Source organism: Miscanthus floridulus, chromosome 8 (genome assembly GCF_019320115.1).
Source record: "Miscanthus floridulus cultivar M001 chromosome 8, ASM1932011v1, whole genome shotgun sequence".
NCBI lineage: Eukaryota > Viridiplantae > Streptophyta > Magnoliopsida > Poales > Poaceae > Miscanthus > Miscanthus floridulus.
In genome coordinates this window covers 14,467,269-14,483,259 of record NC_089587.1, presented here as the reverse complement: position 1 = coordinate 14,483,259, position 15,991 = coordinate 14,467,269, and the positions used below count along the sequence as shown (strand labels likewise).

General features: G+C 44.6%; 1 protein-coding gene across 3 annotated transcripts; it reads right to left on the bottom strand.

The window, feature by feature from the left end:
• Window positions 1-9,981: 9,981 nt before the first annotated feature.
• Window positions 9,982-13,453, bottom strand: LOC136471171 (protein JASON-like). 3 transcript variants are annotated; one of them, XM_066468905.1, is made up of 9 exons: window positions 13,301-13,453; window positions 13,123-13,177; window positions 12,944-13,020; window positions 11,796-11,885; window positions 11,657-11,727; window positions 11,018-11,553; window positions 10,746-10,933; window positions 10,560-10,642; window positions 9,982-10,388 (listed from the first exon to the last, which is right to left on the bottom strand). In XM_066468905.1, exons 1-9 carry the CDS (start codon window positions 13,355-13,357, stop codon window positions 10,343-10,345), a joined length of 1,203 nt encoding a protein of 400 aa, XP_066325002.1. In that variant the 5' UTR covers window positions 13,358-13,453; the 3' UTR covers window positions 9,982-10,342. The 3 variants fall into 3 exon arrangements, with proteins under 3 accessions (XP_066325002.1, XP_066325000.1, XP_066325001.1); XM_066468903.1 differs by having other exon boundaries at window positions 10,746-11,553; XM_066468904.1 differs by having other exon boundaries at window positions 10,560-10,636; window positions 10,746-11,553.
• Between the last annotated feature and the right edge of the window lie 2,538 nt (window positions 13,454-15,991).

Below are 15,991 nucleotides of genomic sequence, written 5' to 3'. Positions count from 1 at the left end.
ATTATATTGTGTTTATTATTTATTTTTATGTTTATAAGAAAAATCATGAGAGAATCGAGAAAACAAAAATGACATGCAAAATAATAAGGGAAAGGGCATGAAACAGACCTGATAGTCCATAAAAGAAAAAAAAGTGAAAAAGGAGAAGAAAAAACAAAAAGAGGAAATTGGGAAAAGAAGTGGAACGAATACAAAAATGAAAAACGGATCAGATACAGTAACTGATCGGAGATAGTCTAAAAAATGAAAAGGGCCGAACAGATGACGGAATAGCAAAAGGAAAAAAACGGAATTTACTATATATAGTAATTGTATTGGGTATGGACTTTTTTTGCGCATGAGTATGGACTCTTTGGATAAACATAGATCATACATAACCCAATACGTTTTGGAATCGGGCTCTGTATCGCGCTAGACAAGAGCTATTCTAATTCATATGAGACGAGTTATATATATAAGTCCAAATGGAAGAAACTATCTACTACCGATAGTTAGGGGGAGGTGTACGAAAAAATAGATGGACGAAAAAAAATGGCCAGAAATTTTGCTCCTTTATTATTATTAGGTACAGAGATAATAAGATATTATAGAAATTATTGTTAGTCATCAAAATTGAAGGAGAGTCACTATATTTCAGATGTCTAGATTTTTAGACAACAATCTCAAACGGTCAACTACTAGTACAATTAAAAAATACAACTTGCAAGAGACAGTTTATATTTTTTTTCTATAACCAAACAATGACAAAATTACATGTTGCTTACACAACAACAAAAAAATCTAGACACTTGAGATATAGGAGAAGTTGACTTTTAATAGCTTCTAGGTTCTATATATATTGTAATGATCAGCCGGGGTACTGGTTTTATCTTGCTTCCCTGTATAGTGTATATGTGCCATGTGCGTATAAGGATACGAGGTCTCCCTTGAAGAAGGCAACATGAAGCAAGCTAAGTGCACCTACTTGCGTAACTCACATACTCAGTTTGAGCCTTCAGAGTAACGCTATAGCTAATTAATCTGAGCATGCTAATCTTTTCTGATCGATCTATAGTTAGGTATGCCCCTCTTTTCTCCCACTATCTGTGCACGGCTACTATGTAGCCCAAAGCTCGAGTCATCACTACAAGAAAACATTCCTTCTATGACAATAATCCTCAAGACGATACAAATTATTGTCATATAATATATCATAATATGACGCAAAGGACTATAACGTCATAAATTTAGAACCATGAGAACTATATATGACGATACATTTTAGTTTGTCACATAAAGGTAGCACGGGTCAGTCATAAAATGTAAATCCCAGATAGCCGGCTGACGGTAGCGAATTTATGACGATATTTAGAGTTTTTATGTGACGGCAGTGGAGGATCACTATCAAATATGATGCCCCCCAACGTCAATATTCCCCAATAGGAGCTGGACCCGACCCATGACTGTTGACCTGTTTCATCTGCTCCCCATCTCTCCCCAAGTGACTGCGGCCTTTGGGCAGAGTGAGCGCACAGATTATGTGACGGTTTTCCGTTTTTTTCACATTATGTGATGGTTTTCCATTTTTCGTCACAAGGTACATTTAGCGACGGTCTTTCTATGATGACCTTCCCCACGATGAGAACTTCCCATTCTTTGTCATATGATTCATTTTATGGCAAATCCTTTATTTCCCATGACATTATCATTTTGTCTTCAAACCTAGATTTTTTTTGTAGTGCATATCCCTTACTTCCGATCATCCTAAGGAGAATCCAACACCAATGATAAGGGGCATGAGCCCCCCTCCCACCAAAATACACCCCAACTCCCTTACAGCACTCATCTAGGGTTGCCCCTACCTCCTTCCTCCTCTAAGAAAGACACCCCAAAGCCCAAGATCAAGGCCCAAGATCAATAATGGCATACATCACGAGAACAATAACACTTTAGCAATACGACATGTACTGAAAAAGAAAAAAAACACTCACCTAAGAAATCAAGAAAATTTCCTAAAACTACACATGTAAGGTTTTTTGTAAAAATATTTTTCATGTGTCTAACATGACTCCTGCTGTCGCATCTTTGCATGATACTAATAAGCGCACACATCCTCGAATTCTTCATATGCTTATATATTATCACTTGGAGGTTAACAAGCTTATTATGTTGTGATGTCTATGCATGACTAATACAAGAGGAGAGAGAAATGGCGAAGTTGACACACAAAAGATGGAAGATTCATGCAAGTGCCATGTAGATGTGAAGAATATATGAAAACAGATGAAACTTGCAAGTGTGGGATTGTAAGAAAATAACTTGAGGAGATGAGTTTATGAAGATCTGATCTATATGGGGCTCTCTCTATAAACGATTTTTAGCAATGATACCATTCTTGGGCAGAGGCGGCTAAATTCTAGTTGCCCCTAGAGAGTCCTATGTCGGATCACACTAATTCAATCGTCTCTAGAAATACATTTTCAGAGGACGGCTAGAAATGCCACCTCAGAAAATGGAGACTGTTTTTAGAGATGTCTGGGATTCGCAGGCACCTCTAGAAATACATTTCTAAATGTGGATGTTATTGCAACCATCTCTACTACTGTTTTCGGTAGACATTCTAGCCTCCCCAATCTTCCTCCTCAGGACAAATACTGTAGCCCTAGGGAGAAAGATAGGGGAGCTTGGTCAACTTTCTAAAAAATACAAAAATCTCTTAGAGGAAGGTTTTGCTTTTGATTTCTTTGGAGGATGAAACTCTTGAAGGTAAGTAAATGATATTCCTAACATCTTTTTATAGGTTTAGTTGTAGATTACTTGCTTAATTAGGTTTTTGAATCTCTCTCTCTCTCTCTCTCTCTCTCTCTCTCTCTCTCTCTCTCTCTCTCTCTCTCCCTCGCATGGTGGTTGAGGCATTTATGAAACAAACTAGATGAAAATTTGAAAGTACTAGGTTAAATTCAGTAGGAGAACAAGAATGTAGGCTTATTTAGTGACCATGTCTTAAGTTTTACGGTCTATATTAGTTAGGTTTTGAATTAGGCATTAAATATAGACCTACGTCTAGAATTAGTTTTTTTTTTTTTGCTCAACATCCATAATATTTTTGTTTTAGGAAGATAATTAAGTGCATGAACAATGGATCTATTAATAATTAGTTAGTTAGTTTTCATGGTCTATCACTTATTTCCTAAACAGGGATTAGGTTTGCATGAACAATACTGTTCAATTTATATTAATAGTTTTCCAACTAATTTATTTTAATTATATCGATTACAGGGGCTTAAGCGTTTATGCCTTGTTTCCAAGCGAAACGATGATTTTCTCTTCGTAGAGATCTTTTGTGTAGCAGCGTGTCTTGTAGCATCACGAGAAGGTAGGTAGCTAGCGCAGCTTGAACGTCGTCAAACGCCACATATATAATGGCCAACCTGAAGTGTAGTCTAGAACACACACGGATCTCTCCAAAAGAGATTTAAACACAGGTGCGCACGCATCCATGATCCATTCATGCGTGGATGCATGCATGTACGTCGTACGTACGCACATACCGACTCAACTAAACAATGCACGCGCTCATGTTAACATTGATGTAATACATGCCAAATGATACGCCACGCGCAAACGACAAACATGTGAGGGTATATGGCACCCGTCACTAATTAATAAACCAGTGTACGCGATCGAGTTCGTCCTTGTGAAGCGTGTGAAGCTACTATAGGTAGCTCGGGACAAGCAGCAAGCAGACAAGGGCTCTCGCATCGCAATTTCGCAGACCAATGTGCCTACTCGCTCTGATCAGCACATCATATATGTATCGGTGAGGCTGTTGCTGTCCACGCACTCGACACTGCTAGCTGCACGCAGTGTCTGAAGACAGTTTGAGTTGCTGCTGGACTCGAAGCCATGTTGCTATCTGTTTGTTACCACGTTCAGTGGTTTGTCTGCTTGCTCTGCGGCATTGGCTCGGCTGAGAAGGTGAGTGAGGCCTTGTTTAGCCCCTAACTTTGGCACTACATAAAAAGAAGATTCTGTCACATCAAACTTACGGTACATGCATGGAATACTAAAAGTAGACGAAATTAAAAACTAATTGCACAGTTTGGTTGTACTTTGCGAGACGAACATTTTGAGCCTAATTAGTGAACGGTTGGACAATTATTACCAAATACAAACGAAATGCTACAGTGACGCTACAGTACATTTGCCAACTTTGCACATCTAAAATTTGACAACTAAACAAGGCGTGAGATCAGGATTATTCAGGCACTAATAGGAGGACACCTCGATCGGGTCCCAGCGCTCCAGCAGGCAGCAGCTTACTATTCTTTTGTTCCACTCTAGTAATAACTAGAGGTGTCCTCAGCGATGAATTCAAACATTTGGAGAGCCTGAATGCAGCCATTCAGCTTGTTCGCTTGTTAGTTTTAGCCAGCTCAAACCAGCCAACCAACAGTGTTTTTCTCTCATAACAAACCAGCATCAGTCAGCCCAAACCAATTCAGAAACCAACCAGCGAACAGGCCGGTTATATATACTTCCCTCATGAAAGCAGGGCTACATCTTTGTCGTTGTGTATTATATATACTATATATACTTTTTTTTTGAAAGATTGGAACCATACGTCCTGTTTTTCAGCAGTACTTTTCAGCGAATGAACAGTATTTTTCTCTCCCAATAAATTAGCATCAGCATCAGCAGCCAAATTTCGGCGAAACGAATAGGAGCAAGCTCGGGTGAAACCTACATGAATCAGGACCAAAAAATTTGTACAAACGATGTGGCTAAAAAGTATATAGTAGCCATCGCTGTCTGTTGGAATAAACCACTGTCGATCAAATATACTTAGAACACTATGGGTATACTTGTTGTGAACAGTCAGAAGAAAGAGGAAAGCAAACTGACCTATATTAGGCACTGGAAGGTCATAATATTTTTGCGTAAACAATTAGATCCAAGTGGCACAAAAAATGATCATAAGAATACAGCTTCGTCGAACACCATTAACATCCAGAAAGGTTTAGTAACTAAGAATTCAATGTCTCCAGCACTACAACCACGACTTTTCAAGTGGGCAAGTAATAGGTTATACTTTCACTCTGAAGCACCTGACTATTCAAATGTAAACATTTGTATGGTTGATAAATTAATAGAGCACTGTACGAAGACTTTTTTTTCTCAGGAAATATTTACATGGACAACTAATTTTTTCTCTGCCTACAGGCACATCATAATGTATAATAGGAAGGGTAATCTAGTGTGTTACCTGATATATGACCTCACACTCATGGTTTGGCATGGTTGTAGGTAAAATAATCTAGCTAAATAGGTATCAAAATAGTGAAACCTCCCAGATTTTTTTGTTTCCAGGATTGCACAACGAAGACATCACTACACTGTCATGCAGGTTAGCTTGCTCTGCTCCAGCCTGTCCTACATGATATCTAGTATAGTGACCTGTATGGTTGTATATGCGCAGCGAAACAACAGGGAGAGGTCAGAAGAGAGGGAGGCAGGGACCAAACAGCGGAGCGGCGCGGACCGCCGGGACCAGGCCGCGTCTGGCAGGAACCGGCGACGCCCGTTGTTGCCGCGCCGTGGCCGGGGACAGCCACCACGGCAGCCAATGCGGGGCACGTGACCGCGCCCGCGGCTGGGGGCCAGGGGAGGCTGCCGCCGCCCTTCCCGTGCCATGCGGGGGGAGGGAGGGAGGTGGATGGCGTCGTCGATCTGGTAAACGGATTCGTCGGATTGGACACTCTTGCACGCAGCAGCCTGATTGTGGAGTATATATATCCATTTATTTAAGCCTGTCAATATAACGATACACGCGAAAAAGCTTGTCAAGTCATAAGCTTATTATTAAGGCAAGCACGACGATGTAGAATAAGATCGAATAATACCTGGAGAAATGAAGATGGCAACTGAGATAATGCACGTACGAATCGTACGATATACACGATGCACCATAGATGCAAGTGAATGAAGGTAATCAACCGTGGACCGCCCTGAGAAACGAGGCATCAGGCAGTCAGGCACGTCTCGCTTGCCCTTTTGCGTCGTCTCCTTGTCCGCAGCGGCCTCGCCCGTCCCGTCCTCTGATTTGATCTGAGGGTGTCAGTCCTGTTCCTGGCCGTTCCGTTTCTATCCTTCCCATCATGATTCGTGGCTGCGATCGGGGGTGGGTCGTGGGTCGGTGAAAAAAGTCTCCATCGCTCGGTGAAAACCCGTGTGACCCAGATTAAAAACAAAACGTGCAACGACGGAGCCGGGAATTACGCGTAAGGGCGCCGGTCGAGGAATTTCAAAAATATAAGAATTGAGTATAGCTTATTTGTTTATATTTTTGTCTCGGGGTTAGACTTTTATTTTTTTCTAGATTTATATTCTAGTATATGTGGTGATTTAACCATGTTCGCTATTCTTCACATAGTAGATAATCTTGTATATCGACAGCGGGGCGCATGTGATGACACATGAATATCGAAATCTATCAGCTTAGTATTTCGGAACTGCTTATACCCGTGGTAGGTGACCATGTCTATCGATAATAGAGCACATATAAATACTCATAAATCTTGAAACCTATCAGCTTAGTATTTTGAAAGTGCTCATAATGAAGTAGGACGTGTGTTTTATCATAGAAGTATGTGTACGTGCATGTACGTGAGCATCTATATTTATAATGTGGTTCACAATAAAATGGGATGGTCATCGAATTGTTATTGCTACTTAAATACGCATTCAATAAAACATATGAAGTATAAGTATTTTAATAAACCAAAAAAATTTAATAGATAGATCATAATACGGTAGGCAAACAAAATTTTAGATAAATCAAAATATTTTATTATAATTATATTCTGTGTGATTTTGTTGTCTAAAAGATATCAATAAGCATTATAACAAGATTTTCTTTATTATACTCTTTTAATATAAACACAGACTATTTACTATATATATATATATATATATATATATATATATATATATATATATATATATATATATATATATATTGTATTTGGGGGGGCATGGCCCCGCTGGCCTCCCCTCGTCTCCGCCAGCGGCTATCACGTGTTGTTGGCCGAAACCGCTGTCGTAACGATCCCTTGTCTCCGACAGTGGCTACCAGCGTGTTGTCAGCCGGAACCGCTACCGTAACGATGACTCTCCGTCATCCGAGTGGATCGTGCCATCGAGCAACTGGAATGGGAAACCGAGGGCTTGGGCGAGAGCAGTGACCCGGGAATGCCTGGGGCTGCTCGGCCTCTTATAGGCAGAAGAAGAGGGAGGAAGGCGGTTCTGAGGTAGAAGATGGAGCTGGCAAGTGGGGTCCCTTATAAGCAGAGGGAGAGAGGGGAGCGAGTGCAGGCCGCGGATGAATGGTCCTGAGTCGGTTTGGGCGGCGGAGGGCAAGGACCGGTAGGCCGAAAGAGAAAGAGAGGGAGGAGAAAGATTTCCATTTTTTCTTTTCTATTTTTTTAATCCATTTCAAAAAGGATTTTCAAATTGGTTTGAGTTTGAGTTAAAACCACATACAATAAATGCACCAGCATGTATTGTTAGAGCAAGGTTAATAATACAGCCGGCTGTTGCCTGTATGAATCCTTACAGCATACTTCTCGGCTCACCCATATAGTAGTTGCATCTTCACTATTAATACATGGCCCACTTGTCTCTCTCGCAGAGTTTTTCGGTTCTTATGTCCAAGACGATCGTAAGCTTACAGTCTGCTTCTTCTCTTTCTCCTTCCCTCTCTCCACCTCGGCATTTAGCCTGCTTGCAACCTCTTATTATACTTGCTCTTAGGGGGGGCCATGGCCCCCTCTTCTCTCTGCGAGTGGGCGAGGCTGGCAACATGGGCTCTGCTGCGCGGTCGCGCAGGTTGTAAGCGGCTAATGTGGTGTTTGGATGTAGGGACTAAAGATTAAGAAGTGTCACATCGGATGTCACATGGGGTGCTACATGGGGTGTTTGGATAGTAATAAAAAAATAAATCACAGAAGTTCTCGGTAATCCGCGAGATGAAATTATTAAGCCGAATTAATCCGTCGTTAGCATATGTTTACTGTAGCACCACATTGTTAAATCATGAACTAATTAGGCTTAAAAATTTGTCTCGTAAATTAATCTCAATCTGTACATTTAGCTTCGTAAATAGTTTATATTTAATACTCTATATATATATCAAACATCCGATGGGACAGACAATTTTAGATGGTGTAAGCAAACATCCTAAGCCGGCGTAGTAGCAGGCGAAGAGGAGCGCCGCCAGCAGGCTGAGCTCCTTCAGACAGGAACGATGACGGAGGCGGCTTCTTGTTCATGGCGGGCAGCAGCAGCCACCCGTGTGACCCCTAGCTAGCTTGCCATCGACGTATGGTCGACGACCTCTGTCGCAGTCGCACAGCATGGCCCTTTGTTGGACGTCTGATCGCCGGAGGAGGACACGACACTGCCTTTACGCCGGCCTTCAAGGCCCCAGCTACCGTCGATCGTCGGGGCGGATGGACCGATCGGACACCGGAGGGAGGAGCTTGGCCTACCACCAAGCCTGTGGTGGGCAGTGCCCTGTGCCCCTGTCCGGTCCGGTCCGCCTGTGGCTGTGGGCGACGGCGATCGGCGGCGTTATTGCATTTCCAGAGGATGATTTGGTTCAGTTCACACGCAGCCTGACATGCAGCCAGCGGTGCGGCGCTGCAGGTAGATTCGCGGTACATCATGTCATCATGGCATGGCGTGACGTGAAGTTTCCTGTGACCAGAACGCCAGGCCGCGGTAGCGGTAGGTACTGTGAGCCTGTGATCCAACATCTCCCTCTGCGGCTCTGACGCAGCAGGCACCACTGCACCAGGCACGGCCACGGCCCACGGGCCAGGGCCACCACCGTGCGGTTGCGGCCGAGGCGTGGAACAGGAAACGCATGTTGCGAGTGCTTGCTACTCGCAGTACCAGAGAAACGGGATTTTAGTCCTGGTTGGGAAGGCTCTTTAGTCCCGATTTTTTCAACCGGGACTAAATTCTTGAGACAAAAAGTGGGTCTGGGAACCGGGACTAAAGGTCACCCATGGAAGAAAAAAATAAAGGAAATTCTCGAGGCCTCGCTTGCTCTACGTGAGATTCGAACCCAACACCTCTCTTCTCGCGCATAGGTATATTACCAACTTAACTGCACACCACTTGTGATAGAGTCATGTGCGCTCTCCTTTTGAATAGACTCGTAAGAGACCTTTAGTCCCGGGTAAAAGACCTTTAGTCCCGGTTGAAGACACCAACCGAGACTAAAAGGTCACCCTTTAGTCCCGGTTGGTGTTACCAACCGGGATTAAAAGTTGGTGAATTTTTACTCCGGGTTGGTGACACCAACCGAGACTAAAGATGACTTTTAGTCCCAGTTGGTATTATGAACCGAAACTAAAAAGTCCTTTAGTTCCGAATGCAAAAAATATCGAGACTAAAGGTAAAATCAAAGTGGGTGAAAGGTGTGTTTTCTAGCCGTGTCGACGGAAACGCGGGCATGGTTAGGCAATCCATGAATCCATCCATCCATCCAGTGGCGAGGTCGGCGGCGCTGCCGGGAGCGGACAGCAGGTTTCGTCGGACGTGTGAGCGCGCAGTGTGGCGCCGCTGCAGCGTTGCCTGCCTGCGTTCATCTTCATCTGCAGTGAGTGCCGCTCAGACTTCAGGGTAGGCTCTCTGCTGCGCTGCCGCTGCTGGAGAAGAGACACTGCTCCAGCTATTTAGCAGCAGTTGCGCCTCTCGTTGCCTCCAAGATAGCAACACTCCTGAACCTGACCCTGCGCAGTGCGCAATCAAAGCCAGGCATGGATTCCAAACTGCAGAAGTGCCTAGAGATGGAGCCAAACGAAAAAAACATGGATGGTCGGCGAGGCATCGAAAACCACCGCCCAACGTTTTTGAATGTGAGTGATGGGCATAGGAGAATTTCTGAAGAAACGACACTAAGCTTGTCTTTGAGTACTCTTCTTGTCTTTTATCTTTTATTACTGGTGACACCACACCTCCACACACGCCAATCCAAAGCTGGTGTGGTCAAAATACATAGTATAATTCACTGTTTTGGGCCCCCCAACAGAGCAAACCAGTTCATCGACGGGCAAAACTACACGCGGTTGACAGCCAAAGGCTGGTCCCCGATTCACACAGCGGGATGATGGAGTTTGAAAGAATGCATCTCATCAGACACTCAAAACTCTATTTACAGACGGCATGCAGTTGAAAAACGGGCACAAACGGGTTCAGGAGGGAGTTCATATGGTGGATTGGCCAACACCTGGACCATTCTCAGATGGTTCATGATGCCAGGACGGGCGGGCGTCTCCAACTTGCAAGGCCCTCACTACTCGGCATTTTCCTCGAGGTGGATAAGCTTCCCACTGATTTTCCTGCGAAAAGGGACCATCATGCAGGTATTAGTAAACCTATGTGACTTCATCCAGCAGATCTAACTGCGCCTAGTAACATCTAGTCATCTAGATTACGAACACTCAAAATTGGAACACCGTAGACAGCACTTTGTACAGACAGAGATATAAGCAGGGTTGTAACAGACAGACCTTTCATGGCGAGGTTTCTCGTCGGACAAAACCTTCAGCAGCCTTTCTTCAAAGGGCGTGGCGTGCCAGCTGACTTTCTGGTCCTGAAAACAGGGAAATATCAGACTAGCATAAAAGGTGTCGCTCACAAGTCATACCTAACTGCAAAATTTGCAAGGCAAGAGAACAGATGCAAAGCATATATACCTCCTTATATTTGGTTGTGGTATTTGGGATGCCATTGCCGTCCCATGCCTTGGGCAAGACAGGAGTAGGATTGTCGGTTTCCCAGTTCAAACCAAATGTAGGAAAGATAGGCACATCAGAGACGCTCGCCTCATACCATGTCTCCTTCCCAACGTTGCCATCATCAGGGCTGCTGTTGCTCTCATCATCTGCGGATGGTGGCTTCAGCCAATGAGACAAGCTCGTAACTCTATGCTTCCCATATTCTGAACTTTGCTTCGATGACTCCTCACCTTCATCCAGCAGTTGGTTGACATTCTGACCCTTGGGTTCATCAGGTGACATCACTTCATTCTGCGCTGCATAGTTGTCATAAATTGGGAAGGATACATATTCTGAAGATTCTGTCTCTGTAACGGTAGAACTAGCAAACGTCTGCTGAGCCATCTCGGTGGAATCTGCGCTCAAATTCCTTCTTTTTGGAGGATTGGATGATAGCACAGGAGACTCAGCTTTTAGTTCCATCCACTGCATCTTGTTCTCGATGGGTCGCAGAACAGGGTAGATGAACTGTCTGCTAGCCCTCGTACGCTTTCCAGGCTTCGAAGTCTCCTTATAAGCAGTATAGTAAGTTCCAGGAGTCTGAATGTCACCCCTGAGGACCAGAGGGGTTGGATAAGGTGAATCATTAGAATCACTGCTTTGATCTCTAACATTGTGATATAAAGGCTTGTCCTCTAATGATGACTGAGTTTCTGATCCCACCCTGAGAGTACCTTCATCAATGTCCTGCTCATGTCTCGATATATCATGCTCATCAGAGTTAAGCCTGCATTGAAAATTTGAAATACAAAAGGCACCAAATTATAATCATAGTAAACATACTAGTCCACAAGGAACCACTCATGAAAAGAATGGAAGTGGTTACTTACAATTCGGATGAGTTTTCTTCAAGTAGCACTGCATCTTTCATCAGCTGCACACTGGTTGGTGTGTCACCGCACTGTAAGCCAAAAAAAAAAAATTCAGATGGCGAATTTTAGGACAAGCTTGCAGATAAAAGATTCTTACCTCTTTAGCATCTTCTGAATTGATTGGGATTGAATCTAGAATCTCCGGTGGGGTTTGGGATATTGTGCCACATGATTTGAGATAATTGGCCTGGTTGTCATGGAATTCCATAAAAGCGCATTTTGACGAGATTAGCCATTATCATGTAGTGTATATGAAGTAGTTTTCATGAGGCTTCAAAATACAACAGAATTGCAAAAGCTGAAAGATAATAGTAATAATGCATATTGACCTATATACACATAAATAAAGTTGATCTTTGATAAACATTTAAAGGTATTTTGCCTATAAAATCATAAGCCGCAAATTCACTACTCACAAGTTACAACCAGTAGACAAAATCATCTTAAGATAACAATACGATTAGATCTCGGGTACCTACCTCACATATATATTGGAACAGGTATTCTCAAAAGGAAATATGTATTGATATGCAACAAACACGTCAAATATGTACTGTGAACATAGGTGGAGGCACACATGGAAAAATTAGCATATTTAAATATCCGGTCGTTTGGATGGTGAGGCCGTGAGGCAATCACCTCCAGTGGAGCATGCCCTACTATATGCATGTCTTAAGACGATGGGATTATACTAAAAATAGTGTTTTGATCAGGGTTTCTATATGCATGTCAAAAAAGTAAAAGAAAGATTACAGAATTGCATTTCTACTAATTTACACAGGTCACAGTGGCAATTTAACTGTAGCACAATCTAATTCCAGTTTCGGAAAAAAACCATAAACATTCTGTTTTTTTATCGGCAAGCGTTGCCTTCTTGGTGCAGCTCATACGGAGTAATATGAGAAAAATGGTGATCAGCAATCAAGAGTCAAACATGGGTCATAACTTCGGTCCACCTATAGTCACCTACTAGCTAAACCTAAATCACACATTTCTTTGGACCTTCTGCATGATAATCACCTTGCAGGGAATGCTTGTAGTAGCCATTCTAGTGCAGGTGATGTATAGCATGCTGTAACATCATCATAAACCTGAATTGTGCACCTAAAACCTATCGGACAACAGTTGGTAACAGTAAAGAGATTGTCCGATTCAATTTTCGTCACTGCTCGCCTCCAGTAAGGACCAAACTCAATTACTTAAATACAATTTTACACAGATGAGAACACTGGTTGTGGTTGGTACCTCTCTCCGAAGCTCCTCGTCGATTCCGTGGCCATTAGCCGCCTCCGCATCCAGCTTTCCAGTCGCTTCATCAAACTCTAAAAGGACAATATCGCACGATAAAACCAAGAATTTCCTAACAGGCCTCAAAACTAATTGGAACACTAAAATTTGGCATGGCTCTCAAATATCAAACGTACTTTTCTCGTCGTTCAGGAAGGCGTCCCCCAGGCGGCTCTCCCTCACGAGCGGGTCCTGATCAAAACAAACAGGCAAACCGAATCACATCTCGCCGCTAACACCCACACCAGATCCAAACCGGAAGAAAAAAATTGAGAGACGCGAGGAATCGAGGAGGTCGCAGGTGGATTTGCTCACGCGGAGATCGCCGGACGGATCGGAGCCGCCGCGGAAGCAGGAGATGAAGCAGCCCATGACGATGCCAACCCAACAGTCTCCGCCGCCGCCGAGGGTTTGGGGTAGGTAGGGTTTAGGGATCGGGGGCGCGGAGGAACGGAAATGGAAAGAGGAGAGGAGGGGCTGGAGGTGGCGAGGGGAGACGGTGGCGGAGGCAGCGGGTTTTGAATTGAGGCGGAGGGCGAAGAGGGGAAGCGAACGGGAAGATCCGGCCTGGTCTGGGCCTTGTGGGCCTCAACAGATTAAATGGATGTGCTTCATGGGCCTTGTCCGGGAATGCGGTCCGTTAGCAATTCCCATGGGTTTTGACGTTTGGGCCGCGTCTGTACAAGGGTATCGGGAGAGAAGTGAGAACTGTGAACCGACAACCTTCCGTGAGTAGAGGCTAGTTTGTACCGACAACCCCCACGTGTACAGCAGTAGCATCACATACTACAACTGCTTCAGGCATGTTCCTCTGTCTACTTATTGGTACTTGACATGTGTTATGTTGCCTGGTAAAGAAGGGATTTCATTTCACACGCCATATGTTCCGAGCAAGCATGACAGCCCCCACTTATTGGCCTGATGGACCACAACACAAGCGACTCTCTTACGAGAGGAGAGTGACGTAGCATAGTCATGCATGCTAGAAAATAGTGTGCTATACTGTCGCTACATCACTATAGTAGCACAATAGTTCAGTAGGTAGAATAGAGCCGCTATAGTATCATTGTATGGACACTACATTTGTCAAAAGACACTGTTATGGTTGTCCATCCGCTCGTGGTGTCCACCATAGTCCAAGGATGGAACCTCGCATCGCTTGTGTTGTCGCACATGGTTTTGACTTGCACGTACGCCTGCAGTCTCGGGGAGCAGCATGCACTCTCGCCTGTGTTGAGTCCCAGTTGGGTCCTTCTATAGGACGCCGAGTGGTTGTAGGGTCGAGATGGTGTACTAGAGGGGATGAATAGTCCTTTCTAAAATTAATTACGTCGGCTAACCGAAACAAGTGTGGAATTAAGACTATCGGTCTAGCCAAAACTACACCCCTCTATCTATGTTCTTTAACACCTTCCAAAGATACTAATTAAGCAACAAAGGTGTCGGGCTAACTAGAGCTCACCTAACCAATTCTAGGAGCAAGGTCATACAAACCTATGCCACTAGTACTTTAAGCAACAAGGGAGCTCCTACACATGCTAGTAATCAAAAGCACAAAGCCAACTAAGCTCACTAGCAATGCTCAATAACAAGGTAACCAATGCCAAATTAGAGAGCGTAAATACTTAGCTATACAAACTAAGCAAAGTGACTAACAAGGTTACACAAACCTAATTAGCTACGCAAGTGAGATACTTCTATGCTACACAAGCAAGAAGGTAACTAGTAAGCTACACAAGCTAACTAGTTACAAGAGCAACTACACAAGCACAATATATATGAAATTAATTACAAGCTTGTGTAACGAGGATGCAAACCAACGGGAAGAACAAGATTGACATGATGATTTTTCTCCCGAGGTTCACGTGCTTGCCAACACGCTACGTTCCCGTTGTGTCGACCGCTCACTTGGTGGTTCAGCGGCTAATTGGCATCACCCGCCAAGCCCGTACGTCGGGCACAGCAAGAACCTACCCCGAAAGTGAGGGTAGCTCAATGACACGCTCAACTAGAGTTGCTCTTCATGGCTCCCGCGGGGCGAGCACAATGCCCCTCACAAAGCTCTTCTTCGGAGCACCGCACAAGCTTCTTGCGGGCTTCAACGGAGACCACCACCAAGCTGTCTAGGAGGTGGCAACCTCTAAGAGTAACAAGCACCACCAGCTTATAACTCGATCACCTAGTGCCACTCGATGCAACCTCACGATGCAATCGCACTAGAATCACTCTCTCACACAATCGAATGATCACTATCGAGTATATGTGAGATGGAGGGCTCCCAAGCACTACTACACAAAGCCACCAAGGCTCTAGTGTGCTTAGCTGCCAGCCCAAGGCCGACCATGGCTTCTATTTATAACCCCACGAACAAATAGAGCCGTTACTCCTTCACTGGGCAAAAGTCAGGACGACCGGACGCTCCGGTCCGATCGACCGGACGCTGGACCTCAGCGTCCGGTCGTGCGATGCACGCCACGTGTCCCTTTCTTCAAACGTTGTTCATCCGATCTCAACGGTCATCTGACGACCGGACGCTCCAGCTTGAATTGACCGGACGCAGCAACCCCAGTGTTCGGTCGTTTCTAGTAAGGTACCGGACATGACCAGACACGTCCGGTCGGTCGTGATCGGACGCAGCACCAGCGTTTGGTCACTTCTAGCTTCTCTGCTCTGCCTATGTCATCACACGTCACCCTGACCGGACGCACCCTGTCAGCGTCCGGTCACTTCCAGCACCAGCGTCCGGTCGAAGACCAACGCCTACACGCTGTCTGCCATCACTGACCGGACGCTGGAACCCAGCGTCCGATCACCACGTGACCAGCGTCCGGTGCACTCTGAGACCCTATCTTTTCTATCTAGTGCGCCTGTGGCACCGTCGGACTGTCCGCACTCTACGGGCGGACACTCCGCCGGTGGAGTTTCAAACCCTTCTCACCTCCATTCCATCGTCGAGTTGATCCACATCAACTCCAACTTCATCTCCTTTATAAATGTGCCAACACC

Bases quoted from the DNA above. Each gene is read 5' to 3' on its own strand.
- LOC136471171 (XM_066468903.1), bottom strand. From the start codon at position 13,357: ATGGGCTGCTTCATCTCCTGCTTCCGCGGCGGCTCCGATCCGTCCGGC. The intron at 13,178-13,300 runs GTGAGCAAATCC...TGTTTTGATCAG, and splicing joins ATCCGTCCGGCGATCTCCGC to GACCCGCTCGTGAGGGAGAG. The intron at 11,886-12,943 runs GTACCAACCACA...CATGACAACCAG, and splicing joins ACGAGGAGCTTCGGAGAGAG to GCCAATTATCTCAAATCATG.